General features: G+C 38.9%; 1 protein-coding gene across 22 annotated transcripts in view; it reads right to left on the bottom strand.

The window, feature by feature from the left end:
- TRPM3 (transient receptor potential cation channel subfamily M member 3) overlaps nucleotides 1-27,953 on the bottom strand; it is a 1,017,461-nt gene that overhangs the window by 143,125 nt on the left and 846,383 nt on the right. For all 22 annotated transcript variants that reach the window (XM_050760895.1, XM_050760893.1, XM_050760891.1 and 19 more), the window contains one exon: nucleotides 11,362-11,434. In XM_050760895.1, coding sequence (XP_050616852.1) covers nucleotides 11,362-11,434 — 73 coding nt within the window. The remainder of the gene's footprint in view (nucleotides 1-11,361; nucleotides 11,435-27,953) is intronic.

Genomic DNA, 27,953 nt, shown 5'->3' on the forward strand with positions numbered 1-27,953 from the left:
TGCCAGTTTGGAGGTAAATTATCTGGTAACCATTCTACAGAGTTGTGAAAATTACTGATAAAACTTGTATAAACATGCTTTGTGAATTACAAAGCACTGTACAAATAAAAGGAATTAAGGGACTTACATTCTTTTATTGCATTCTCCTGTTAGAGACAAACGAATATGTCTAAAATTGTTACCTTCTTTAGTCTGTTATTGGACTGAGATCTATTTGGATTTCCATGAAAATAAACCTGCAAGAAAATTAATTTCATTTTAAGGTAGCTTAGCATGTGCTCAACCGCTTTCTGATTAAATTCCTTCCTGTGGTCTGTTCTGGATTCTCACATGTATGCTAGAGGTTTTCTGCTGTTTTTGTTTTTTGTTTTTTTCAAATTTATAAGTCCTTTCAAATTTGGCATTTTACAATTTTAATGGATTTTGAATATGGGGGATATCCTAATGCCCTAGGAATTTTTAAAACCTATTTCAGATGGGAAAGAGTATAAAACGATTATGTGTTCAGTATTTACCAGAAAGAAGGCAGAGTAGAGTGTCTGCCCTTAAAGAGCTAGCAGTAACCATCTCATGTGTCCCTTATATGAAACCATATGGGAGAGGTTTAATTGATTTCCCTTTTCACAGAGAAGGGAACTGAGGCACACAGAGGTTAGATAACTTGGTTAACTGGCCACAGCCAGTAAATAATTAGGATTTAAGAATATCTAACCTGAGCCAAAGCCTGTTGATCATTCATTCAGAAGTTACAAATATATACTGAATTCCGACTCTAAGCGAGGCACTGTGTATATGAGTATATCATGGTAAGTAAAACAGGTGTGGTCCTTATTTTTAGTTTGGCTTCATCATTATCAGTCAGGCTGTCCTCTATTAAATAGATATCCCAGATGCTTTGTTAAGTGCTTTGCTTGCATTATCAATTAAAATTGTCACACTTGTGTATTATTATTATTATTTCTATCTTATAGATGGGGAGACTGTGGCTCAAGGAGGTCAAACAATTTGCAATCAGGGAGTAGGGATGCTTTGAATATGGGCATCATTCTCACTGGCTCACTGTGGTAAGTACCACGTGCAGAGACTGTGGGTAGGAGTGGGAGCTGGGCTGAGAGGAGCCTAGTGGGGAAAGCCTGGAGCAACCTGACCCTTATGGAATCATTTTTAAAATAAGGAATAGACTTTGGTCTTGGAAAAAAAGTGTTAAAAATGTAATATCTTCACAAATTCTTGTCAAAAATAATGAAGTATAAAACCATTAAAATTAAGAAAGGTAACAGTGATTATTATAATAAATAACCATTATATAGTAAGTGATGGTAGGTAATAAGTAATATATTTAGGTTTACCTGAAGTAAACTTTATGATTATGACTTGAGAGAATGTCTGAACCCTGATTAGTATTCATTTGACCCAGTTCCAGTTTTTATCTAATGAATAAAGAATGTGTTCCTGGAACATAGATTTATAGGTGCCTGCATTTGAGGCAAATTTGACATACTTTGCCCCTCAGTAGTTTTATTTATTTATTTATTTATTTATTTATTTATTTATTTATTTGAGATGGAGTCTCGCTGTGTTGCCCAGGCTGGAGTGCAGTGGCACGATCTCAGCTCACTGCATCCTCCGTCACCCGGCTTCAAGCATTTCTCCTGCCTCAGCCTCCCCAGAAGCTGGGATTACAGGCATGTGCCACCACATCCAGCTAATTTTTTTTTCCTTTTTTTTTTTTTTTTTTTTTTTTTTTTTTTTTTAGTAGAGACAGGGTTTCACCATGTTGGCCAGACTGGTCTTTAACTCCTGACCTCAAATGATATGCTTGCCTCAGTCTCCCAAAAGTACTTCTTCTAATATAATTGTAGAGATGTGTATTTCTTTTAGTTGCATTTAGTCTTATTAGCATCTTTTCTTTCCCCCTCTCCTGGTTTTAGAACCTCTGTTTTCACTGGGAACCAAAAACCCTGATATAAATACAGCTAACCCCATCTCTCATTCCACAGTCATAGGGATTCTCCCAATTCCCCTGCCACAGTGATGGATTCACGGATGGGCATCGATCCAAGATGAGCAAATTCAAGTCCTCCCAGGACCTTTCTGTTGCAGTTACCAGGAAAGATGGTCCCTTCTGATTGGGGTTTTCTCATTTGCCTGGGTGTGAGTCTGGTACTGCTCATGGTCGCTCTGTCTAACCTATGTACAGATTAGTGTCTGAGAGATAGAGGACAGACTCCATTGACATCATTTGAGTCCTGGATGCCACTTTGCCTGAATTCAGTTTACCTTTAGACTTTGGTCATTCGAACTTACAAATCTGTTTTATTTGTTTTTGTTGGAGCTTGTTCAAATTGTGTTTCTGTTACTTGTAACTAAAACAATTCCCAGTTTCAGCAATATTCCACTGATGCTCTAACAATTCAAAAATAAAACAAGTATGAGATCACCCTTATTCTTGCCATTATGTTAGATAAAACTGTGGGTATCCTAGTTTCTTCACTAAAATATTGGTTTTCTTTTTTTTTTCCTGTTTCTTCCTTAAGTTCTGGTGCATTTAGGATGGTATTCATGTCTTTGAATAATTACTAGCTATACTTTTGTGGGGAGAGTGATGACAAGAGGACTTCTGTTCCACCATCTTGCTGATGTTACTCTCCCTCACTAAAATATTGTGTGTGCAGCTAAGGTCATCTGGGCAGCTGGTAAGTGTGCTGAGAGTTTTAGAAAGAAGACATCCAGATCTGTTAATTACTCAAGAGCCCCCAGAGGCACAGGTACAAATACCTGTGCACCCGTGGCTTTGTGAAGCCAGGGAATCTTGTATCTTCCAAAGCCTAATGTATGCAATGTAAAGAAAAATGGGTAGAAGTGAAGAGACATGGGTTTAAGATTTGACTCTGCCACTAACTTGACAAACTCTCTTGAGTATCTTTCAGACTCCTTGGTTTTCATTTCCTAGTCTGTAAAATGCATGGAGTAGCAAGGGGGAAAGTGGATATTGTGGCTTCCAGGTGGTTTCCGGATGAGGCAGCAACAAGAGGCACATGAAAGACATTGAATTTGGGGGTTCCATGCCTGGACTCCAACATCTGATGACCAATTTGTTTCATGACATCAAAGTTAATGATTTGAATAAAGGGGTAAAATGGACCATCAAGAAACAAGTACATTTGGGGAAGCTTGATCTGCAAGTCAGAGGACACAAGGAAGCTAAAAGTGGCCTAAAGCAGAGAAAGGCTTAATAAATACTTTTGGAAAGACTCAACACTATAAACCTTACCTTGTGTTTAGTCCCTAAAACACTTTGCTATCCACCTATAGTTTACCAATCCACACAGTAATGTCCTAGGCACCTTTATGTCTAAAATAGATGGAAAATATCTCACATTTTGACTTTGTAGGTTGCTTTTGGACAAAATGTCATCTACTTTCATTTATTCACTATTTAATAGCTATAGGACGGGCACGGTGGCTCACATCTGTAATCCCAGCACGTTGGGAGGCCGAGGTGGGCAGATCACAATGTCAGGAGTTCGAGACCAGCCTGTCCAACATAGTGAAAACCCCATCCCTACTAAAAATACAAAAACAAACAAACAAACAACAAAAAAAACCAAAAACCAAAAAACAAACAAAAAAACAACAAAATTAGCCAGGCATGGTGGTGGGAGCCTGTAATTCCAGTTACTCGGGAGGCTGAGGCAAGAGAATTGCTTGAACCTGGGAGGCAGAAGTTTCAGTGAGCGAAGATCATGCCATTACACTCCATCCTGGGAGACCAGAGTGAAACTCTGTCTCAAAAAAAAAAAAAAAAAAAAAAAAAAAAAAAAAAAAAAAAAAAAAGAGCTATGGTAACTTTGCATCTCATAAAAATGTCAACAAGTATGTCTCTTTTATTGGCCTTATTTATGCTATATAAACAGTATAAGGTTAAGAAAATAATAACATTAAAAATAAAGCAATCATCCATATGGTGTATTAAACTTTCTGCCCACAGGAAAGAGGGTCAGCAAGTCTTGTACACACAATTAGAAATAATTTTTTATTATCAAAGTTATGTCATAATGCATTCCCATGAAACCCATTCATGAATCATGAGAGGTTAAGCAAGGTAACTTCTCAGTAAACACTCTAGGATAAGTTAGTTGTTTATGAGAGCTACCTGATGCATGGAATTATTGGACATAAAATACTTCCGAACATATGCCAAAAGTTTTGCTTTACTAGGATTTAAATTATTTTAAAAAATGAGATGAGGCAGCAAGAACAATTGCTTATTGATGTCAGTGCTACTCTGTGATAGTAACTGCATTTTCTAGTTCATAGAGTTGGCAGACATGCATTCAGAAGTCATTTCAAAACATCAGATACATAATTTTTTTTTGAGAAAGAGATAGGTTCTTGCTTTCTTGCCCAGGCTGGAGTGCAATGGTGCAATCATGGCTTACTGCAGCCTTGACCTCCTGGGCTCAAGTGATCCTCTCACCTCAAACTCCCAAGTAGCTGGGACTACATGCGTATTCCACCACTCAGGTTAATTATTTTATTTTATTTTTTTGTAGAAACAAAGTCTCATGATGTTGCCCAGGCTAGTTTTGAACCCCCAGGCTCAAGCAATCCTCCTGCCTTAGCCTCTCAAAGTGCTGGGATTATAGGCATGATTCATTGTACTCAGCATATATATTTCTATTATATATATATTTTTTATATATATATATATCCATTATATACATATATATATATTTCCATTACAATTGTAATGGAAGATGGGTCGGAACATAGAGATTCTCATTATTTTGTGTGATCTAATCTAATCAACAATATGCTTTCCTAAAACTTTTCTAAAGTCATACAAAACATACTGGCCATTCTTTTTGCATTTCAATTTCAATTTCATTTCATTTTTATTTTTATTATTATTATTATTTTTTGAGACAGAGTTTCGCTCTTGTCACCTGGTCTGGAGTGCAATGGTGTGATCTCAGCTCACTGCAACCTCTGCCTTCCAGGTTCAAGTGATTCTCCTGCCTCAGCCTCCCAAGTACCTGGGAGGTCACGCATGGTGGAGTCACGCACCACAATGCTCTGCTAAGTTTTGTATTTTTATAGAGGTGGGGTTTTGATATTTGGCCAGGCTGGTCTTGAACTCCTGACTTCAGCTGATCCACTGGCCTCGGCCTCCCAAAGTGCCAGGATTACAGGTGTGAGCCACCACGCCAGGCCCATCTTATTTTTAAATTATTTTATAGTTTGAACAAATTTACAAATGGATATATTACAAGTTATTCTCCATGTATCTATAAGTAATTAATTAATTGATTAATTATTGATAGCATTAATTATGTCTGAAGATCAGAAGCACATAAAATAAAATGATAGGAATTAGATAATTATCTCTGAAATAATAGTATGAGTCCATATGAAAATTTGATTTCATACAGTTTTTTCAGGTCCACATTCATATCTCTTGCTTAGATACCCCAGTGATGGTTCTACTCATTTCTAAGATCAACAGCAATCAGCTATTATTCATATCTATGTGACTTCTAAAAATACTTTGTATAGATATTACCTTTGCCTGTCATAGTCCTTTGAATATATATGTATTTGACATTTAAAATTAATTCCAAAGATTGCTATCTCCTTTCATGTCTTTTTGGCATGAAAGAATTGTGGAGGTTTTTGATTACAATATGCCTCCTGCTCAGATTAATAATATGTGATAAGATATCATTCTTATTTCTCTCTCAATATTTTTTTTAAAGCCTAAAGCCCCTACTTTATTCACATTTTCTTACTTTTTAACTTAATACCCTTTATTTTCTGCTCCAGGAACCCATTCAAGAAACCACATTGTTCTTCCTGCTGTGACAATTTCTCAGACTTCCCTTGTTTTTGATGACCTTGACATTTATGAGGAGAAACATATTGTTTTGGCACTCTCTTTTAGCTCTTTTGAAATGCTTTCCAGAAAAGAAAGCAAGCAATAAAGGTTACTTTGTCCCTGCGCCTCAGATGGACTTCTTTACCAGTGAAGATTAAACCCAAAGTAAACAAATTTCTCATTTATGGAGGACAGTGATCATCACATATTACTCTTCAGTGCACATGTATGAATGAAAATATACACTCATGTGATCTGACTTTATATTGAATCCAAGGCCTATGAGACTAATGAATGGTGGGAGTAATTTTATTCACAGAAAGGGTCCAGAGAGCACTTATAATAACTTCATTTGCTGTGAATGAATATTTTCTGCCTTTTTGGAGCCTGGAGTAAGAGGTTATGGTGCTGTATGGTGCTGTATGAGCATGGGGCTGCTGGGGGAGCAGATTGATAAACACCAAACAGTTTTTTAAGTTAACTCTGGGCTCCTTTCTGGTGGAAGTTTTCTCTGGTTGTTGTGATTAGGCAGGGCCAGCTGAGAGAAGGAGGTGGACAGAGGGATTAGCGGACCTCCCTAAATTCTTGAGTTATTCTTCCCAAAGAATCTCCCGAAGTATCTGAGGTCCAGAAATATCAATGACATTGGGGCTTAGAAAAATGATAGGCCAAACTTGCCTTAAGGCTAAACTGAAGGTCCCAGAAGCAGACTCAGAAGCAAAGTTTCTCTTTCATCTTCACCTACCCTCCTGTCTCTCACCTTTTATTCTCCCCCAAGGCAAGCCATAGAAACTGGAATCCCTCTTCCCCAAGGCAGGTCATAGAGACCAGAACCCCATTTTCCCAAAGCCAGTCATAAAGCCTAAAGCTATTACACTAATCCCACCCCCCACCCACTTCTCCTGTCCTTCTGTGTCACAGCTGGCCATAACAAAATTAATACCCTTATTCCAGAAGAGATCTATCCCACACCTGGAAGGAAGTAAGGTGGGAGGCAGGACTTGACTCCAGAGGCAGGGCTTGAACACTGCACCAAAGGGAGAACTAGCTAAAACAGGGCCAGGGTGGAAGCAGCGTTCCATAAGACACGCCCTCCAGTGTGCCATGTTGGCTTACCATCGCTATGGCAACACCCAGGAGTTACCACCCCCTTCTATGACACTGAGCCAATGATGCAAAAGTTACCACCCTTTTCCTAGCGATTTCTGCATAAACCACCCCTTAATCTACATATAATTAAGAGTGGGTATAAATATGACTACAAAACTGTCCTGAGCTGCTAATCTAAGCACACTGCCTATTGGGTAGCCCCACTCTGCAGGAGCAGTAACAGAGCTGTAACGGTGCCAGAGCTGTAACACTCCTTCTTCAATAAAGCTGGCTCACCCTTGAATTCTTTCCTGGGCAAAGCCAAGAACCGTCATGGTCTAAGTCCCACTTTGGGGCTTGCTTGTCCTGCATCAGCAGGAATGCTGCACAGAGAGGGCAAGAAGCATCTGATAAGACAGGCCTTGATGGGTTTCCCGTCTCAGTCTGTTAGCATTCCATCAGACTTTCTGTGTAATCATATTTCTACAGAGCTGTTCATACTTCACTGAGCCTAAGCATAAACATGAAAAGTTTTCTGTGTATCTTCAGGTCTTCATTCTGAAGGCCTGAATGTCACATAAAAATAAGATCAAACATATTTGTTATGCTTTTCTCTTGTTAATATGCCTTTGTTACAGAAGTGTCAGCTCTGACCCTTAGGATGGGAAAGGGATCGCCCCTTTCCCACCCCTAAAACAAGGTAGCCTATTTCAGCAAATAAAGATACAGGACTCCTAGTGAAGTTTGAATTTCAGGCAAATAATAAACAATTTTTCTTTTCTTTTCTTTTTTTTTTTTAGTATAAGTGTGTCTCACTTCAGACTCACTTGAGACACACTTATAAGTATGATAAGTCCTCACTTAGGGACAGACTTAATGCTCAAAAATTATTTGTTGTTTATCTGAAAATTCAAAGTTAACTGAATATCCTGGTGTGCATGGCAGGGGAAGGCTAATGCAGGAGGAGAGTGCCCAGTCTCTGGCCTCAGACCACTGCCCTTGTGGAGTGGTCCCATCATGTGAAGGACAAATGTGACATTGCCCATTCTCAAAAGCTACTCCAGGTCATCAGTTGAAGAAACTGTGGGCCTCTTACATCTCTGACTGAAACAACATTCTTTCTTCTTCTTTTTTCTTTTTTTTCTTTTTTTGGAGACAGTCTTGTGCTGTTGCCCAGGCTGGACTGCAGTGGAGCAATCATGACTCACTGCAGCCTTGACCTTCTGGGCTCAAGTGCTACCCCCGCCTCAACTTCCCAAAGTGTTGCTGTTACAGGCATGAGCTCGCCCTGTAACAACATTCTGTCTGTCTGTCTCTTTCTTCATTTTTGGACAGACACTGGATAAGTTTGTATAATATAAATAGTATCCTCTAATATAGAATATGCAGATCCCAAAGAAAAATCAAACCCAACAGGATCAGGAATCAAGGAGCAGCAAAGAAATATTTTTCCCATGGTCACCTGGCTTCCTGTCCTTTTTTGTGGCCTCTGGATTTAGGGACCAGTGGGTCGCTTCCTGGCTTTCTCCTCTTTCTAACTTCTGGTCCTCTCAGAAATTTCTCAGATTCCGCAGAATAAAAACTGGACTGCACAAAGTTTCTACATGCATCAGATAATTGCAAACTAAATGTAACAACTAAGTGTTGAACCATGTTACATGCCCACGCATAATTCAAAAAAAAGTAGGAAGAATAATTTAATAAACTTAAGAGTTTGAAACCAATATAAGTAGGCTCTTGGCCTCCGAAGAAGCCAGCAAAAGTACTGTGCTTGATTGCCTTTACAAATCAAATGGGTCAGTATCTGAGAGCATTTCAAAGCCTTCGCAAAATAGAGTTGACACATCATAATCTTTTAATGGCATATATTCCCATTAGCATCAACTGCTGCATAAATAATGTTCATTATGGTGATTAGAAATGTTAATTTCTTAGTGCAATCATACTTTTCTTTAATCTTCTGTGGCAGTGTTTTTTTAAACTGCAGGTTATGACTCATTAGTGGGTCATGAAATCAATTTAGTGGGATATAATCAGCATTTAAAAGACTAGAATAGATTGAATAGAAAATATCCAATTTCACTGCATATTGCAATTGCATATTGTCAATGTAAATATTATTTCATCTACTTTAATTTCAATTTTCCAAATACATATGTGTAACTATTTGGTTATAATATAAAATGTATTTCGTATGGTATGTCATGCTGAAAAATGTTGGAAAACAACTATTCTATAAAACAACGAATAAATTCTAAGGCTGAGCCAAATGTGAATCACAACTTAAAGTCTCACAAAGTCATGAAAGAGGGAGAAAATATTTTCAGTAGAAGATATTATAATGGCCAATATGTTTTTATCAATAATTGGATCACTTTCCCATTTGCTATGAGTTTTGTTCAAGGTTGTAAATGTGGTGCTTCATTTCTTATCAGTGGGAAAGGGATGCTTTGTGTATCTCTATGCATAAGTGAGGGCTATGGGGTCAGACTGTCTCTACCATTTACTGGCCAACTTATCTTGAGCATGTTACTGAATTGCTCTATGCCCCAATTTCCTTATTTATAAAATAGAGCTTGTAAAATCTGGTAATTGAACTCTTGTAAAGAATAAACAAATGTATACATGGAAAGGGTCCAACACAGTGTTTGGTACATAGTAAATTCTCATTAATGTCAGTTACTGACATTATTACTTTAAAATATCTTTATTTGAGAATGGCAAATATAGGGTAAGTTATCTCAAATTTTTATTTTTGTCTCTGATAAGGGGAGAGTGGGGCCTGCTGTATGCTTTGTGGTTCAGTCCATGCCTGGTCCCTGGTCCTGTGATTCTTCTGCAAAGCCTTTGTATTTCTTAGTTCATTGGGATACAATGCTTTAGAGCAGCAGTTCTCAAGCTGGACACATGATATGATTCATGGGATTGCAAAACTTCTAAATTGCAATCAGGATTTTGAATGAATGTGTATATATACACTTGGAGAGTGGGTGAAGAGAACTGACAAACTAGTATTGTCAGAGGGGTCACATGGTATAGTGAAGAGTTAGACATACTCGGACCTAAGGCCAAGCTTACTAAATAGCATTTTAACCTTTAGCGAGTTACTCAACTTCCTGTAGCTCAACTTACTCCATCTGTAAAATGGGGATTAAAAATAGCTCGTATATCATTTGGTTGTTGAAATAAATAATGTTTACAGTATTTGTAAAGAGTTTAGCACAGTAGCACATGATGGGTCCTCAAGAGAACATTAATAGTGGAAGAAAAGTAGATACACTGGAAAATAAATGAAATAGTTGGTATTCTGAGTTTTAATTTTGGAATGCTGAATCTATCTATCACTGAATCATTGAGTAATCCACTCATCCCTTCATTTATTAAACAAAACTTGATTGAATGTTGCCATATGTTAAGGATTGTGTGAGATGTTAAGAAGGTAGTAATGAATGACACACATTCTCTGCCCTATCTAGGGAGATGACAAACAGGTAGTGACCAACCATGATGCTACAGCAGACCAACAAACTATGGAGCTAAGAGAGAATGTAGGAGACATTTCTAACTCACAACCACATTCAACAAGGTCTGTGGTTTTGTTTTGTCTTATAGTTTTCAGTTTGAATTTCAGCACTGAACAGGGGAAACTTTCTTCTGTTTATTTTAACACTGCAAATTATTAGTCAAATGTAATGTACTTAGTAAAGCACAGGAAGGATTTAATCCACAGAACCTAAAGGAAACTGCTCTTCATATGGCTCCAAGTATGAGAACAGATAGATGAGGACTTTGTAGTATTGGGACTAGAGAACAGGACAAATACCCACCTTCAAAACAAGTTACAACTCAGAGTATTACCATTTTTGCCTTGACTTCCAGGAAGCTTAAATTTAATGCTCTATTATAACAAGTACAGTACCATAATTTTTTTCTTCTCCTTCCTCTCAATGGTTTTTAATTTTCCATTTTAATGTATTATTATGTGTTTTAAGGTATTTATTATTGTGTGTATATATATCACACACACATATACACACATATGCCATATCAAATGGTTTTTGAAAGTAGATAGGGTAAAAATTACTATTAAATAACCTCAGATAACATTACATCTTACATATTATGTCAGCCTTTTAATTTATGTATGTTTATAATTCAATGGACATAACTAAACTGTAGCATATTTAAATCTTATAAAATTGAGTCACACTATAGCATCTATTTTAGGAGAATTTAATAGCAGTAACTGTCTTACAGGAGAGACCCCTATGTTACCAATAATTTATTGTGTCATAGTATCATTTGAGATTATATCTATTATTAGGAGACATAAGGTCACTGTATTAATTCGTTTCAATTATTTTTGCACTCTCTCGACACAGAAACTCTTTTACCTTTGAGTAAAGCTGTCAGGATAGCTAAATCAATGTCCTGGTGTCCTTCTGATCCCATCCGAAATACCGTAATCTGCAATTTGAGACAAGGTGATCATTAGCAAAGCATTTTGCCCCCAAGAGAAATTAAATCAATGAGACCACATCTGAGCAGAGACTATCTCTATATCTACAAAGTAGATTCTTAGCCACAGGGCAAGCACACATAACAAGAATCCGATGAGAGGGCTCTGCAATTTATTAAGAGGGAGATGCCTCAGTAGTTTCCAAACACAGACCACTTATAGTTGCACTGATTATGGTCATAACCATATGTCTCCCATTATGGTCTAATGGTTGTGTTCCCCCAAAGTGCATATGTTGAAACCTTCTCACCAATGTGATGGCTTTAGGAGGTGGGGTCTTTGGGAGGTCATTAGGTGATGATTAATAATCATCATAAAATTAGTGCCATTATGAAAGGCCTCTCCCTTCCACCTTCCACCACGTGAGGACACAGCTAGAACTGCTGTTTATGAACCACTTGAATCTGTGCTGCCTTGATTTTGGACTTCTGAGCCTCCAGAACTGTATGAAATAAATCTCTGTTGTTTGTAAGCTACTCATTTTATAGTATTTTGTTATAGCAGCCTGAATAGACTAAGACAGCCTGCTCCCCCAACAAAAAAATAAAACTATGATTTTGGGGCCCTTGCTATGAGTCAGGCATAGCAATGCATATTTTAAAATATGTTACCTTCCATTCTTTCTGGTTTTACGTAAATACATAAAATAATTATATGAATTACGTGAGGATGGATATATATGACTATGTAATCTAAACACCATTAATATGAACATTTATGTTAGATATAGATGGAGAAATTAATACAGCTAAGCTGTCCAGTTCCAGAACTCCTAAATTGTACAGCACAGCTGGTCACAGACCCATTTAGTAGAGCAGAGGCTACTTCAAGCAGAGTAAGTGGGTAAAGTCCATTACAGTGTTGGTGGAGTACATCTGGCTTTGTATTTGGCCCTAGAACACTGAGATTGTCACAGAGTCCATTGATTGACTGATGTGGACATACAGTGGCTGACATGATGGAGTATCATTTTGTACATAAACAACATAGTTATGTGGCCTCAGGCATAACTTTCAACTTCCAGGGCAGTGATAACTAACGGCAGAGAAAGAGGGAAAGGAAAAGTTCCAAACAACGCTTAACAATAATGAAGAGTTTGTTTTCCAAGTCAGAGGAGGCTATACGAAAAAAAGCCAAAATATTGCTTGAATATCCACATTGAGTTATTATAGTACTCAACTGTTTCATGCCTCAAGCTTATCTCTAGAATGAGATAATAATAGTGCTTATTTATTTCCAACTACATAGGAAGTAAACAATCAGATTTGCTAATCTGTAAGTCTAAGTTTTATCACTATGGTAGTGAGAATAGACACACAGAACCACAGACTGTTAATTAGTTGCCTCAGAAAACTTCTAGATCACCACCTAAGGACAAGGTAACTTGTTTAAGGTCACACAATGAGCTAGAAGAACAGCTGTGACTGGAATTGAATAGCTCTTACCTTTATAACTTGGGCCTTAAATATTGGGGAAAAAATAAGCAGAGGGAAGAATAAGATAATATGAACACTTGACTCTCGTACCTGTTTATGTCCTAAGGTCAGAGCCTGGGAGGAGGGTAAGGCAGAAATTGCAAATTGAAATGCCTTTATAGATATTTGAACTAAAAACAATTTTTTTTTTTTTTGAGACAGGGTCTTGTTCTGTCACTCAGGCTGGAGTACAGTGGTACGATCATAGCTCACTGCAGCCTCAGTCTCCTGGGTTCAAATGGTCCTTCCACTTCAGCCTTCTGAGTAGCTGAGATTACAGGCATGCGCCACCATGCGTAGCTTCCTTCCTTCCTTTCCTTCCTTTTCTCTCTTTCTGTTTCTCTGTCTTTCCTTTTTTTTTTTTTTTGGTAGAGATGGGGTTTCATTATGTTGCCCAGGCTGGTCCTGGACTCCTGGTCTTGGCCTCCCAAAGTGCTGGGATTATAGGTGTGAGCCACCATGTACGGCCCTGATCAAAAAACTTAAAAAATACAAAGAGCCAAACAAACTCCATCTATCTGCTATGTTTGGATCACAGGTTATAGCTGTGATCTCTTCTGGTAAGGACCATCAGGTGGAGGTGTGTCCCAATTCAATTAAATCTTCCAGAAATCTGCTTCTGCATAACCACAGGTTTGGCCAAGACGCCATCTGGACATTATCCCAAACAGCTATTAATACCCCCACAGTTTCCACTTGAAAGCTGAGAGGGAACTGTTCTATCCTCTGAACTCGGGAAGGGATTCCTGAATTAAGGGGAAAATTTGGGGTCCACTGGAGAAAGAACCAGGGGACAGAGGTGAAATTTTGGCTGGCCCTTTAAGTCAGCTCTTTAAGCCAGGGCTGGCTATGGTCTGAAAGATATTATCATGTATCATGTACTTGCCTGGCAGCAAACTGAGGACACTCAGGATAACATCAGAGTTCATTGTTCAGAATTAAGAAATTAGGCATCAAATGGAATTCCTTAACCACCTGACTTGTTCTGCTGATGACTAAAATTTTGCTTCATAAAGGTCACATTTCAGATGGAAATTCTTCTGAGGCAACAAATAGATAACATTAAATTTACCCTGAAATACAAGATTATCAGGTTTTCCTAGCAACAGATTTATTTGAGGTTGGGGAAAGGAAGATGGATAAATGCGGTGTTTCTAAAGGGTTTCTGGGGAAAGGGCCTTGGAATATTATGGTAAAACAGGGCTTCACAGTTTTTCTGGAAAACCAATGTGGGGGCAATTGTTGCTCCCCTGTTCATGCCCTGTCCTTGTCCTGGTTTCAGAACCAAAGCACCTGGGAGTGACCCAGGGTGTGGGAGGAAGGATGTCTTAAAAAGAGGAAAAGGGAGGACCAAGGGGAGACTGGAGGCTCCAAAGACAAAGTTACATTATAATCTTGCCTGGACTGACCTGAGATACTATGTATTCATCACCACTCCATTTTTATTTTATTTGAAATTTGAATGTTTGAAAATATTAATTACACATTTTTTTATATAAGCTTCAGAAAAAAAAGTCAAAGAAGAAAAACTAAGGCCTTCCTTTCCTATCACCCCTCAGTGTTGGCAGAGATGGAAAAAACAGGTATTCTTAAATATTCTTGGAGGGAATGTGAATTAAAATAGTAGTTTTGGGAGATGATACGTTGACATAAAATTCCTTGATTTTGATGCGTTATTCTTAGCAACACTGGATCTCATTTGCTAATATTTTATTTAGGATTTTTGCAATGATGTTTGTGAGTGAGGTTGGTACATGTCACCAGTCTTATCTGGTTTGGGTATTAGAGTTACTCTAACTTGCTGACTTGGGAACGTTTTCCCCTTCATGTAGCAGAATAGTCCCTATAACAAAGGAATTCACTACTTCTGGCAGAGTTAGTAGGATGTTTATATACTATTTGGGGCTGGACCATTTTTACGGATAGATTGCTGATCATCTTTATAATTTATTCACCACTTATTGATCAGTTTAGATTTTCTGCCTCTCCTTGACTAAAGTTCATGTTTTTCCAGATAATCGAGCATTTCATCAACATTTTGCTAAATGTTCATTTTAGGATGAAATAAAATATTACCAAATAAGATCCAGTGTTGTTAAGAATATCAAAATCAAGAAATTTTGCGTTGACATATCATATTCCAAAATTTCAAATTTTCACTATTATTGTTCAGGGGTCAATCACTTAGTCAAGCATTATATGATAGAAAGTGGGCTGCCTGAGGTTAGACATTATTTAAAAAATTTTTGGGGGGGTAATTGTATGGGTAAATATATATTTTGCTATTATTTAAAACTATTTAAAGGACAACTGACTTTTACAACAATAATAATACATTGTAGAATTTATAACATATATATGTAAAATGTATTATAGCATTAGCATAAAGGCAGGGAAAGGCAACAGAAGGGCACAATTTTAAGGTTTTTACACTATCCATGAATACTGAAAAGTAGACTGTGAAAAGTTATGCTGTAGGTCCCAAAGCAACAACTACAGTAACCACCACTAAATTACTTTTTAAAAAACAACAAAAGAGATGAAGTGAAATAATAATACTCCCAAAGAAGACAGAGAAAAAGAAATAACAAAGCACAGATGGAACCAATAAGAGGATGATAGGCTACTTTTTGAGACTTGGTATGAGTGTGACATATTTGAGCCATAGGCAGCACTAAGGCATGTTTCACTAATACATTTGAAACTTTGGTTCCATATAGTTTAAACTTTAAGACTCAAAGCAGGAATATATTACAGAGAAACCAAGAAGAAATGTGGAAATAATTTTATGTATGAAAAGAGTTGGGTTCATTTTCTAAGAAACAAATAGGCATATTCACCACCTAAATAACAAAACATAGTGTATGTGGCTGAGTTAGTCACGGACTTTCCATTTCTAAAACTCAGCAGGTCTTACTAGTTAAATAAGGATATAAAAAATATTGGGACAATGAAATTGACTCACTTTCAAGGTATCTATCAATTAACTTAATTTGTGATTTATATATATGCCACAGTGAGCAATGAATCCGTGAAAACAGAGATGAAGATTGAATAGAGCTTTTGAAAATAAAAATAACCATGATATTAGAGTGAAAAGCATCTATAAGCTGCAAGGACACTTTGGTTCCATCTATCAAAAATATAAAGGAACACTCTACAATCATTTCATTCTGTGTTAGATATGTAAGAAATGATATCTGAGTTTGACAAATGGTTTGTAACATGTCTGAGAAGTTTAGAAATATACTCAGAGCTATACAATAGATAATCAACAAAGACGGTTCTTATCATCTAAGAATTTAGAAAAGTCCACCTATAATCATGTTAACAATAGGCTTGAGGACACTAAAAATGGTACATCTTGGGCTTTCATAAACTAATCTCTGAAATGTTTCCTATTTTCCTATTCAGTTTTTTCATAGAATCTGGCAATGTGTTTCCCAAGGATAGAACCAGGGAAACAGGAAGAGAATTAGACTCAGTAAGCAATTCAGTCACTACAATGAAATAACTTTTATTTATTTATTTATATTTATTTATGTATTTATTTTTATTGTGCCCACTCCTCCCAACCGCACCACCAGGGCTGGGGAGGAGCTAATGCAGTGACTTTTCAAAGCCACCAGTTTAGCATAATGTTTCCTGGATGAATCATCAGTATTTAAAATAACTTGAAATAGTGGCGCAATTAATAGAAAACACAAAAATCTATGTTCATCAAGATATGAAATGATAAAAAACTCTTGATAGGGATCCAAACAGGGTTCCTGATTGGCAATGAAAAGCCTGTAAGCACATACTAGCTTCAGTTTTCTCTTTGGCATAAAGTTGACTCGGTACAGGGAAGAGAACAATGCCAACTTGATGAATAGAATACTCTGCATCTAAAACATATTCATATTCGATTTTCAGTCTTTGAGAAAAACTTTCTTTGGTTGATAAAATTCTTAAAGTTAACATTTTGCCAAAGAGACTGACTTCTAGAAATGAACATGATGATTTATATGGAGAAGGAAAGGAAATTAGAGAAAATCAGGAAATGCAAACACACCTGGAAATGAGCAAACAAAAGATCAGTGGAAAGCGATATGCAAAATTTCCACTAGAAAATTAATATCAGATAAGTTCAATTATTTGTCACCAAGTTCCATATAAATTATATATTGATTTATCATGTAATATTTTTGAACAAGTCTCGCAGTTTTAGATTGAAGTGGGTGAATTAAAAGTGATGCTAGGGAGATAGAAATTGGCTGAAATTGACATGATTCTAGCATGTCTTATAAGACTTTCATGTATGAATTTATACTTTAGAAAAAAATAAGTGATTATTTGACTTTCAAAAGGATATTTTATTTTACAATGGACTTGTCAGTTTATTTGAAAGGTGCATTACATCTAACTTTAGAAGACATAGTTTGATTTAGGTTTCTTTAAGTAGGAGATTGTCTTATAGATTCAAGCACTCTCACGGCACCACTCAACTCAACTCTATACTCTCCCAAGAGATCATCATGGATGAACAACTTGGCAATTAGTGAAGAATGCCAGAGAATGATAGGGGTTTTGCTTTTGACTCTAATCTCTCATTCCTTTTTTCCCTCCTTCCTCCCACCATCATTTAAGAACACTGGAGTTTGTTTCTCCTCCCAAGAAATGCAGTTCAGAGTCTAGAAGTCTACATACAGGTTCCAACACAGAAAATCATTACTTTTTTCTTATTATAAGAGAAATGTATACTTATCATTAAAAATTGTTGAAAGTTTAGAAAAAGATGAATGAAAAATAATTCCCCAAACCTCAAGACCTCAAAGACACTACTGAGACTACTGAGGATATTTTGGCATGCTTCCTTTTGGATGTCCAAGGGAGAGTATACAGTAATGGGTTCTTAGTTCCTGTTTCTGGTTGGGCCAGTAAAGCCCCCTTCCTCATCCCTCTTTTCCTCTTATCACTAGAGACAGAAACTGAAATCCATGGCTTCAGGCTGCTAAAAGCCTAAAACAAAACAAAACAGAACAACAAAAACAAAATAAGGTGGGTTGGACAAGCTTGCAGGGCTTTCTTTTCTTCCCCCCTGCCATAGGCAGAGTTTGTGGGGGAAGAGGGAGAGCATATTTGTGAAATACTAGTTTGTAGTCTCATTTTCTTCTCCATTAACATTATCACCAAGCACTTTTCTGTATCCTTGGGAATTCTTCACAACATAATTTTTAATGTTTGCAGAGTAGTTTGTCCAGTAGATGTGTTATAGTTCACTTAATACCCCCATTGCTGGACACTTACAAAGTTTCTAAGTGTTTCATATAAATAATAGTGTGATGAACATCTTTATGTATGAGTCCTGTTCTATATTTAGCATTTAGTTTTAAAAATAACTCCTGGAAGTTCGGGGCTTTTGTCATAAATGGCCTCATAGCTAGAAATGAGTATTTTAGCAAATAAAAGAAAGTTACAGTAAAAGGAAGCTTGTGTTGTCCTTGAACCAGATTTGCTGTGATGGCGCTCCAGTCCCATTAATGAAAGTCCTAGTGAGAGGTGATTGCTCTAAAATGGCACTGCAAAACACAGGCCTGTGTATATGTTGAGAATGTAGCCTTTATACTTCAAGGCGGAGGAGCCATGTGCAGAATCAGCTCTTATTCCTCTCTATTTGCACTACTACCAACTGCCAGAATGAGTTTAAGCTCTCATTTCTTGGAAAAGGGGTCCTGAAAAAACATATTGACTTTGTCACTCTCTCCTCCTTTCACTTTCCTGATTTTTGCTTTAGCACTTTGAATGCTGCATATGGCTTATGCAGTGCAGAGACGGCTTATATTATTGGAGGGGCAAATGAAATCATTCAGTGAACATGAGGTTTGGATTTTTTTTTAAGCACGTATGACATATCACAGTGAGAAAATTTTAAAATATGGGTCAGTCACTCAAGCAAGCCTCCCTGGACCTATGATTGACATATCCTTCATACTTGAGAGAGCAGTCTTTGATCCTAAGGTGACATGTCGGGAGCACAGGAGAAAGCAGCTCTACTGATTTTGCGATGAGGGCAAAAAAGGGAAACAGGTGAAAATTCTTCATCTAGTAATTCTACAGGGAAGTTCATTGAGGTTCTCTAGGGGGTTGGAACTAGATGACAACGTGTCGTTTACTCTTCCCTGCTTTCAATCCTTTTCCTGGCAATTGATGTTACCTCTTTCATTGATCACAAAACTGTGTAATGTACCTCACTAGATGCTAACGTGACAGATGCCACAGGTCCAGCAATATTTCCAGAAGCTTCTTTATATATCTCATGGCCTTGGCTAGCAGAATTCAGAATATTTGTTACCTACCATCTTGTCAGCCAACCAGATGGCTGAAAAAATTAGTAGACATCCCTCTGAGGAGGAACACCCAGAACCACAGATAGTTCTTCCGGGCCAACACCATATGGATTTCTTATTGGGTTGTAAACATTTTTAGCTCTTTTTTTTTTTTGACATTTTGTCATGTTTTTTCATCATTACAAGATGGAACTATATTTTTCGTACTTCCTCTTCATGTTTGTCAGGACATCAAAGACTTCTGCAGCTTGAGCCCTTCTTTAAGAAACTATCACCAGGGGAGAGAGTGTCATGAAGGCATCATAAAGTGCGTTAGACCGAGAAGTTTTCTTGCCTCCCTACTCAAACTAGTCCAGTTCCCCTGGTGGCAATTTTAACACGTTCCAGCTGGTAGACCGGATGCCCTTGGTTTACCTCTCTGGGGATGTGCCCACCAGGAGGTCATACCATTTGTTACTGGGCCAGTCTTACCCTTATCTCACTTGGGTGGGGCAACCCTGAATCAGAACCAGGGAAGGGACCTTTGAGGTTACGAAGAATAGCAGTTTGGATTTTCTGATTACTTTAGGAAAAGATACATTTTACTTTTTCTGCCCTTCCTGCCCAACTATGAAGAATACTAGAGACAAACATCCTAATGGCAGGGTGTATAAGCTGGCTGAGGGCCAGGCATCTGCCTTCTTGCCCCTTTGGCACCTTAGCTGGCTTTCTGCACCTTGCCTGGTGGAGCAATGGGAGAAAGCTGCTTAAATAACACTCCCTTTAGAGCCTCTGAGAGACTCTGCCATGGAGGTCGGGGGAAATGTTTTGGAAGAAAACATCCATTTCAGCCTGTGTCACTGGTCATTGCCTTTACTTTCCCAGGTTTTCTTTGTGAGACTGACAGGATGAGGTCCTTTTAGTATGGCAGATGGCAGATGTCCTGTGTTGGAAGGATCTTGGCCTAATCACGTCCCTTTTCTAAACCTTGGTTTTACCATCTGCAAAAAAAATAAGTTTGACTAGGTGGTGACTGGAGATCTTTTAAGCTCTAGAAGCCATAGATTTTCTTTCCTCAGGCTCAGAATGGTAGAAAATCAGCATTAGGGCATCTAATAGGCCCTGTCTCCTACTTCATACATTAATTCCTTAACAACATCCAAAAGAAGAGATTTTGGTTTTCATGGATGATACCATATGAAAATCTTATTTCCATTTGCTGTTTTATGGAATCTGTTCATTAGCTTAGGGCAAATTACCATTTTAAAAATGTTCCTGTCTTTCAGCTGGACCATGGCACCATGATCTCTATTCTACGCCACAAATACCACACTGTTGATGCCTAGCCAGTTAGACCCACCCAGCTCTTATGCCTACGAAGTCGGTTAAGTGTCACATGACAACCCTCCCCCTATTCAGGAAAACCTGTTATTCCTAGGCTGATAATATCTCATCAATGCTCATGGCCCAGGGAAATGCTCAAGCCTTTTACTGTAGACACTGGCACTTTCTTGGTCGAACTCCTGGGTTCTCATCTTCCACAGCTCCCACGCCCCTCCCAACAACCAGATGTATTTTATACTGTGGCTCAGAGAGGACAGATTGTGTACGGAGCATGGACTTTTGAATCATACAGATGCAGAAGTGAATCATGCCAGTTAGTAGTGGTATAATCCTAGGCCATCTACTGCACTTCTCTGAGCTTTGGGGTTTCTACCTCTGTGAAAAAAGGATGACTCTGTCTCAGGATTATTGCAAAGCTTTGTGTGGCATCATCTTTTTAAGTCACACAGCACAATTTCTAGTAGCTAGCATGGGCTGAGTAATTGCTAATTCCCTTTCCATTGCTGTCCCTGGAGTGTTTCCTGGTCATGCTCTCTCTCCCTTTGTGGCAGCTTTGCCCAGTCTGTTCTCTCTGCTTGTCTGTCTGGTCTCTGAAACTCCTTCTGGCTATCTGTTCCTTGTGCTGAGGCACAGTTATCTTCTGCAAGCTTATCTTGGTGCTAATTATGCCTTGCCTGAGTTAGATACCTAGCCTCCATGCTGCCTCTGAACTATGTGAATATGCCTCTATCACAGCAAAAATGATGCCAACATTGGTGACAACATTACTAATGGTCACTGATTGTGTATTTACAACGTGCCGTACACTGGGCAAGCACTTCACAAACATGACTTCATCCATTCCCACAAAAGTATATTCCTTAGTTACTGTTACTCTTCCCATTTCTCAGCTGATGACTTTGACGCGGAAGAGATTAGACACCACATGGAGAACCATGCAGGCAGGAAAGGCTGACATACACTTGAGCCCAGACAGCCTGGCTTGAAGGCTCATTCTCCTACTGCTTATCTGCATCCTTTAATGGCCTTTGATTTCTTGGAGGGCAAGGGAAAGAACTTGTTCAAGGGCAGGTACAGCTACTAAGAGACAGGACAGAAACTCAAACACGAGCAAATTGACTCCAGATGCTGCTTGCTTCAAAACTCTGCTGTTACTTGGAGAATCAGCTCGAAGAAGGGGCAAGGATCTTCCCCTCCATCTCTTCTATCTCTACATCCCCTTTACCCAGTAGTATGGCTGGCACATTTTGGGCACCCAATGAATGTTTGTGGAATAACTCCTCCAATCTCAGTCCAAATCTGGCCTGTACTTTTTAGACGCGGAATATATCTGATACTGACCACTCCCAATTACGTTCAGGTTAGTCAGGGAAGGAGTTTTAGTTGCCCAATGTCTGGGCTGTGGTACCAGTATGTTTCCGCGTTATTTCCCATCCAGAGACTGATCAGGTTTCTTCCTAATACATATCTCCAGTCTTACCAGTAAGCCCAAACAGGCTCAGTGCTGTCCTGGGACACTCAGATCTTAAAGAGTTAGGACTCACTTTGCTTGTAGCCTTGTAGGCTAATCATAGGCAAAAGAGATATTATCCTTTGGTCAGGAACATTCTCATGTGGCCATAAGAGCCAGTATTAAAGTAAATTTGTGGCCTGAGACAAGGTAAAGAAAGCAAAGTTTCCGGGCTACTCTGTGGATGTGTGGACAAACCCGTGTTTGAAGGACACGGGGCCAATGCCAGGACATTCTGGAGTTTGTGCTTGACGCAAGACAATCCTAAATTTTGTTTGAGTTAATATATCTGAAAGCATTTGTCAACAAAGATATGAGATTATATTTTAACGTGATGATTATTGTCATAAACAATGGCAAATAAAGAAGAAAATCACAAAGGTCATTTATCAGAAATCAAATCCCCCCAGACCCTTCTCTGCCTGTAAGTCTGCCTGCCTGCCAGGCGCTGGGTGCTGCTCTCCTCTCCTTGCTCCTGTGTGTCTGTCCTCAGTCCCATGGGCAGAGAAAATCCCTTGTTTATTTACACAATGCAGGGCCTGGAGATGCTGCTTTTTTTCTGTTCCTTTTTGCAGTTTTCAATTTCAATTTGTGCTTTCTCCATGGCATTTTTCTAGGGCCACTCGAGAAGAATAAAAACAAAAGCAGCGTCCTTTGTCTTATGACAAGATTGGAGATACAAAAGGAAACAAAAAGCAGCCCCAGTAGCTTTACCCCACAAACCAGCTTGACAAATTAAAACTAAAGCTGGTGGAAGAATGCAAGTCCTCACATAAAACTGCATTTTCTGATCTGACAATGGAAAAACATGACTTTTCTTTTTAATGGTAAAAGGGACTATTAGTCTAAGGCCCTGTCCTATTATCCCCATCTACAATGAATCTTATTTTGAAAAGTTTTCTATTATTTCAAGCTCAGATGGAATTCAGGCAAAGAAAAAACAATTCTGTTCATCAGCTCTGTCATTACTTTGGGTTCCTAAACCCAAGAAATCGCTCTCTCTTCCTTGAGCCAATATGGACATAGAACCATACATTCTACCACTGAATAGTTGGGTTCATTCTCATTATTATTATGCCCATTGCACAAGTCATAGTTGCTAACTACTCCAGGGTCAAAACACTGCATAAAAATTATAGGCTACGACTTTCGGACTACTAACTTTTGTTTTTTTTTTTTTAGAATGACTGTTTAGCAGTGACAGCTTTTCTCCCAAGAGGAGTAATTCTTTCCTCTCTGTTTCTCGTAAGACTGTTTTTACTGTTGCATGTCACGTGTAAGAAATTAAGTGGACCTCTCTGAAGACTTGTTAGGAAGTTTCAAGAAGAGTAAAGAGTAATTGTCAATATAACTGTCATTATCAGTAGTTAATACCACTAATAGCATATGGTTCTCCAGCAAATTCTTTTGTCTCCTCCTTTACATTAAATCCAAAATTTAGCCACTTCTCACCGTCCCAGGTGTGGGCTACTATCCTCTCTCCTAGATTACTGCTATAGCCCCATTAAGAAGTTTCCTTGTGGCCAGACTGGCTCACGCCTGTAATCCCAGCAGTTTGGGAGGCTGACATGGTTAGACCACCTGAGGTCAGGAGTTCGAGACGGGCCTGGCCAACATGGCGAAACCCTGTCTCTACTAAAAATACAAAAATTAGCCAGGTGTGGTGGTACGTGCTTGTAGTCCCAGCTACTCAGGAGGCTGAGGCAGGAGAATCGCTTGAACCCGGGAGGCGGAGGTTGCAGTGAGCTGAGATCCCGTCACTGCACTCCAGCTTGGGTGACAGAGCGAGACTCTGTCTCCAAAAAAAAAAAATTTTTTTTTCCTGCTTATATCCTTGCTCCTTCTTCAAGCCGATTCTCCATTTAACAGCAGAGTTTTGGAGCAAGCAGCCTCTGGAGTCAATTTGCTTGTATGTAAGTCTCTGTTCTGTCTCTTACTAGCTGTATCTGCCCTTGAACAAGTTCTTTGCCATCTCTAAACCTCAAGTTCCTTATCTGAAAAATGGGAGTAATTATACTTCCCATTGGATCTGTTTTCTGTTGAAAGTTACGTGAGATAATGCACACTAAGTACTTAGCATATAGCCCTGAGACATGCATGCTAACATTATCATTACCGAATTATACAGTAAAAGCGGGTGAGTTTTAATTTGACACTAGGTCTGTAGCAAGAGAAAGTATAGGTCTTACATATAGTGATATAGTTTGGATCAGTGTCCCCACCCAAATCTCATGTTCACTGTAATCCCCAGTGTTGGAGGTGGACCTGGTGGGAAGTGATTGGATCATGGGAGCAGAGTTCTCATGAATGGTTTAGCACCATCCCCCCTTGGTACTGTATAGTGAGTGAGTTATCATGAGATCTTTTGTTTAAAAGTGTGTGGCACTGCCCCCCTCTCTCTCTTGGTCCTGCTCCTTCCGTGTAAGATGCCTGCTCCCACTTTGCCTTCTGCCATGAGGAAAAGCTCCCTGAGGCCTCCCTTAAAGATGCTGATATGCTTCCTGTAAAGCCTGTGGAACCATGAGCCAATTAAACTTCTGTTCTTTATAAATTATCCAGTCTCAGGTATTTCTTTATAGCAATGCAAGAAGGCACTAACACACATAGAAAACATACATCCTCAGCAAAATGATATAATTCGTTTTGTTTCTTTCTCATAGTTAAGGCCTTGTTAAATGACCAATAGTCTATGTAAATCCCCATGTATATTCAGCCTCTATCATTAGTAGCCTAAAAACTGCTTTTGGGGAGAAACAGAGACGCAAATATCACCAAAATCAAGAAACTGTGATAAAAGTCACAAGAAAATTTTCGCTAGGGAAGAATTTAAGGGCTAAGGAGACAAAGGTCATTTCTGGCTGGGATGACACAATAAGATTTCATGGAGAAGACCAGGATTTGGCCTGGACTTTGTGGACTATATTAGAATTTCAAGAGCAAAGTTTGGTGGTGGGGAGGTGCAGGAAGAAGCAAATGGTAAGAGAAAAGTGAACACTAAGATCACAGTGTGCAAATACTCAATTTGCTGGAGGGTTGGGTAAAGAAAAGGTAACTTATAAAGTCATGCTAGAAAGCAAGTCTGGGACAAGCTATGGATGATCTTCAATGATTCACTAACTACTAGGCCTTGAGCCAGGCACTTTATATACATTACCTGGTTTAATCCGCAAACCAACCCTGTGAGGCTCAGAGACTGAAGTAGTTACTCAGGATCACTAAGCTGATAAGTGACAGAATCAGGATTTGACCTCAGGTCTGGCCAGCTTTAACCTATGGTCATAGCCTCTCTAGGCTTTCTTGCTAAAGTCAAACACTGTTAGAGGTAACTGAATCGTGGGGTGAGGAGGGTTGGAGGTGGGGCCCAGCTTCAGGGCAGTTGCACCAGGCTTGAGATGATATAATAAGGGCCTGGAATAGGGGTGGAGTGTGACTGTGATGCAGGGGCAAAGCAGGGTGTGAGGGACTTCCAAGAAGAATCATAAGGTGTGTTGACTTACAAGAATAAAGGGCAGGGAGGCCTCAAAGATGACTCCAAGTTCTTCGGTCACAGTGCTGGGAGCATGGAGCTGCTCTTTTTTGTTTGTTTTTTTTGAGACAGAGTCTTGCTGTGTCACCCAGGCTGGAGTGCAATGGTGTGATCTTGGTTCACTGCAGTCTCTGCCTCCCGGGTTCAAGCAATTCTCCTGCCTCAGACACCCAAGTAGCTTGGACTACAGGCATGTGCCACCATGCCGGCTAATTTTTGTATGTTTAGTAGAGAAGGGCTTTTACCATGTTGGCCAGGCTGGTCTTGAACTCCTGACCTCAGGCGATCCACTTGTCTCGGCCTTCCAAAGTGTGGGAATTACAGGCGTGAGCCACTGCGTCTGGTCAAGGGCTGCTCTTAACAGAAACAGGAAAGTCAGGATGATTTTGGGGGAAAATGACAGGTTTATCAAGAGCTTCCATCCTTTTTGACTCAAAGGTTGAGTATAAGCCCAGGGCAGGACCCTGGAAGATAGGGGAGGCCGGGATGGGGAGGCGGTGACTTAGACAAAGTTCTACTCTGCAATGGAACCAGAATGAGTAGAGTCTTTACTGCCCCCCTTCCCTGGAAACCTTGCTTTTTTTCTAGTGAGCAAAAAGACTGTGCTCTTTGTTAAAATGCTTTTGAATAGAGCTATATCGCAGCCTGGAGGAGATTCTAAAGAGTGAGAAAAGAAACAGATTTGGCAAAACTTAGAGAGTGTCAACAGCTTTTTAGGTGATAACTGCCATAGAACAATATGTGTGTATACCAGACAAAAAAAATAGAACCTTTCATCAGATTGTTCTCTTTGGAGAGTAAAACTGGAGAGAAGTTTTATCCACAGCCACTTGCCAATCATAGCAATAAGGAACTATGTAGATGTGCACACATGTATGTACATACAATGGTTTTGTGAATCACATGACTGGGCAATGTTAAACGTGCTAAATACGCTAAACGTTGTCCCAGAAAGCAATTCTGTTACGATTTTACTGTAGAGGGCATGTTGTCCATTTCCTGCAATGCCTTTTCCACAAAGAACACTTGGAAAAATGTTCAAATCACATTTACCACTTCAGTCAGATGCTAGCATTTTTTTCACATCTCCCCATTATAATGATTGTAGTTCTAGAATGATGCCTACTTTATTTAGAAATATTGAAGAATGAAGTGCTGTATACAAGTACATTTTCTAGTCAAATATGGGTTATCTGTTAATGCCAAATAAAAACAAGTGAATTCTCTTGGATGAAAACGTTTCTGAAAAGGAATAGACACATCTGTCTTCTTAGACAACATTAAGTAGGATGAAAATCCATTATTATCTTTTGTTGTGACTTAGTGATGTTCTCATTGACTGTCAGGGATGATAGGCTATTTGGGCCTCTCTCAATGGCCCCGGACTGCTCACGGGGAGAGTTCGCGTGTCTGCTATTTATAGTTTTCTGTCTCAATGGTGTGACTAACTGTCCCCACCACTCTCATTGACTGTGCCTCCCTGATTTCTAACTGCAACGGGCAGGAGCACCAGATCAAAACCGAGCACAGGAGCTGTGGTTTCTGTGGCATTTGATGCCTGTGACTGTGGGGAATTTGGTGCGTGGATGGTCTCATATCAATGTCAGGCTTCAAATTCGTCTTTTTTTCCTTTAATTTTCTTATTTTCTGATTCTTGCCTATATTCTGGGTAGTTAAGGGATCTGTATTAGGTACCATTTGATAAATTAGGCATTGCCATATTCTTAGCAGGAACTTTTTCTAATTAATTTTATTTGATCTTTTTCTGTTAATCTCTACTAGGAAGTTAAGAATTGAACATATCTAGATTCTTAAGGAGAACAGTTGCTAAGTGAAATAAATATGACTTTTTAAGGTAGGAATAGAAGTGAGCTCTTAACAGTAATGAGAGCAGCTGCAATGTCCAGCACTCCTTGAAGCATTGTGCATGTGTGAGTCTCCATCTTCCCAGTGACCTTCACTATTATCGTTCTTATTTCAGTAGAGATAACACAGATTTAAAAAGGTAGACTATCTACTGAAAGTCATGGGGCTAGAATTCTCATGCTGCGTAGTCTGTGGCAGGTCTCTCCACTCATTTGGATTTTATGGAGGGACAGAAGGGGAATGACTGCAAGCCTCAATGAGGTCAGAGGTAGTATTCCATATTAATGTCATTGGTCACTATTTTTGAGCAAGTAAAGAACCTACTGAAAGAACAACAGGTTGGGCAGCAACAGAGCCTATGTGGTCATCAGAGAGGCCTGCTGGCCCTCTGGGCCAACTTAAGTGGCTGCTTTGTCACTGGAGCCACACTTCCCCTTA

This window comes from Macaca thibetana, chromosome 15, assembly GCF_024542745.1.
Source record: "Macaca thibetana thibetana isolate TM-01 chromosome 15, ASM2454274v1, whole genome shotgun sequence".
Classification (NCBI taxonomy): Eukaryota; Metazoa; Chordata; class Mammalia; order Primates; family Cercopithecidae; genus Macaca; species Macaca thibetana.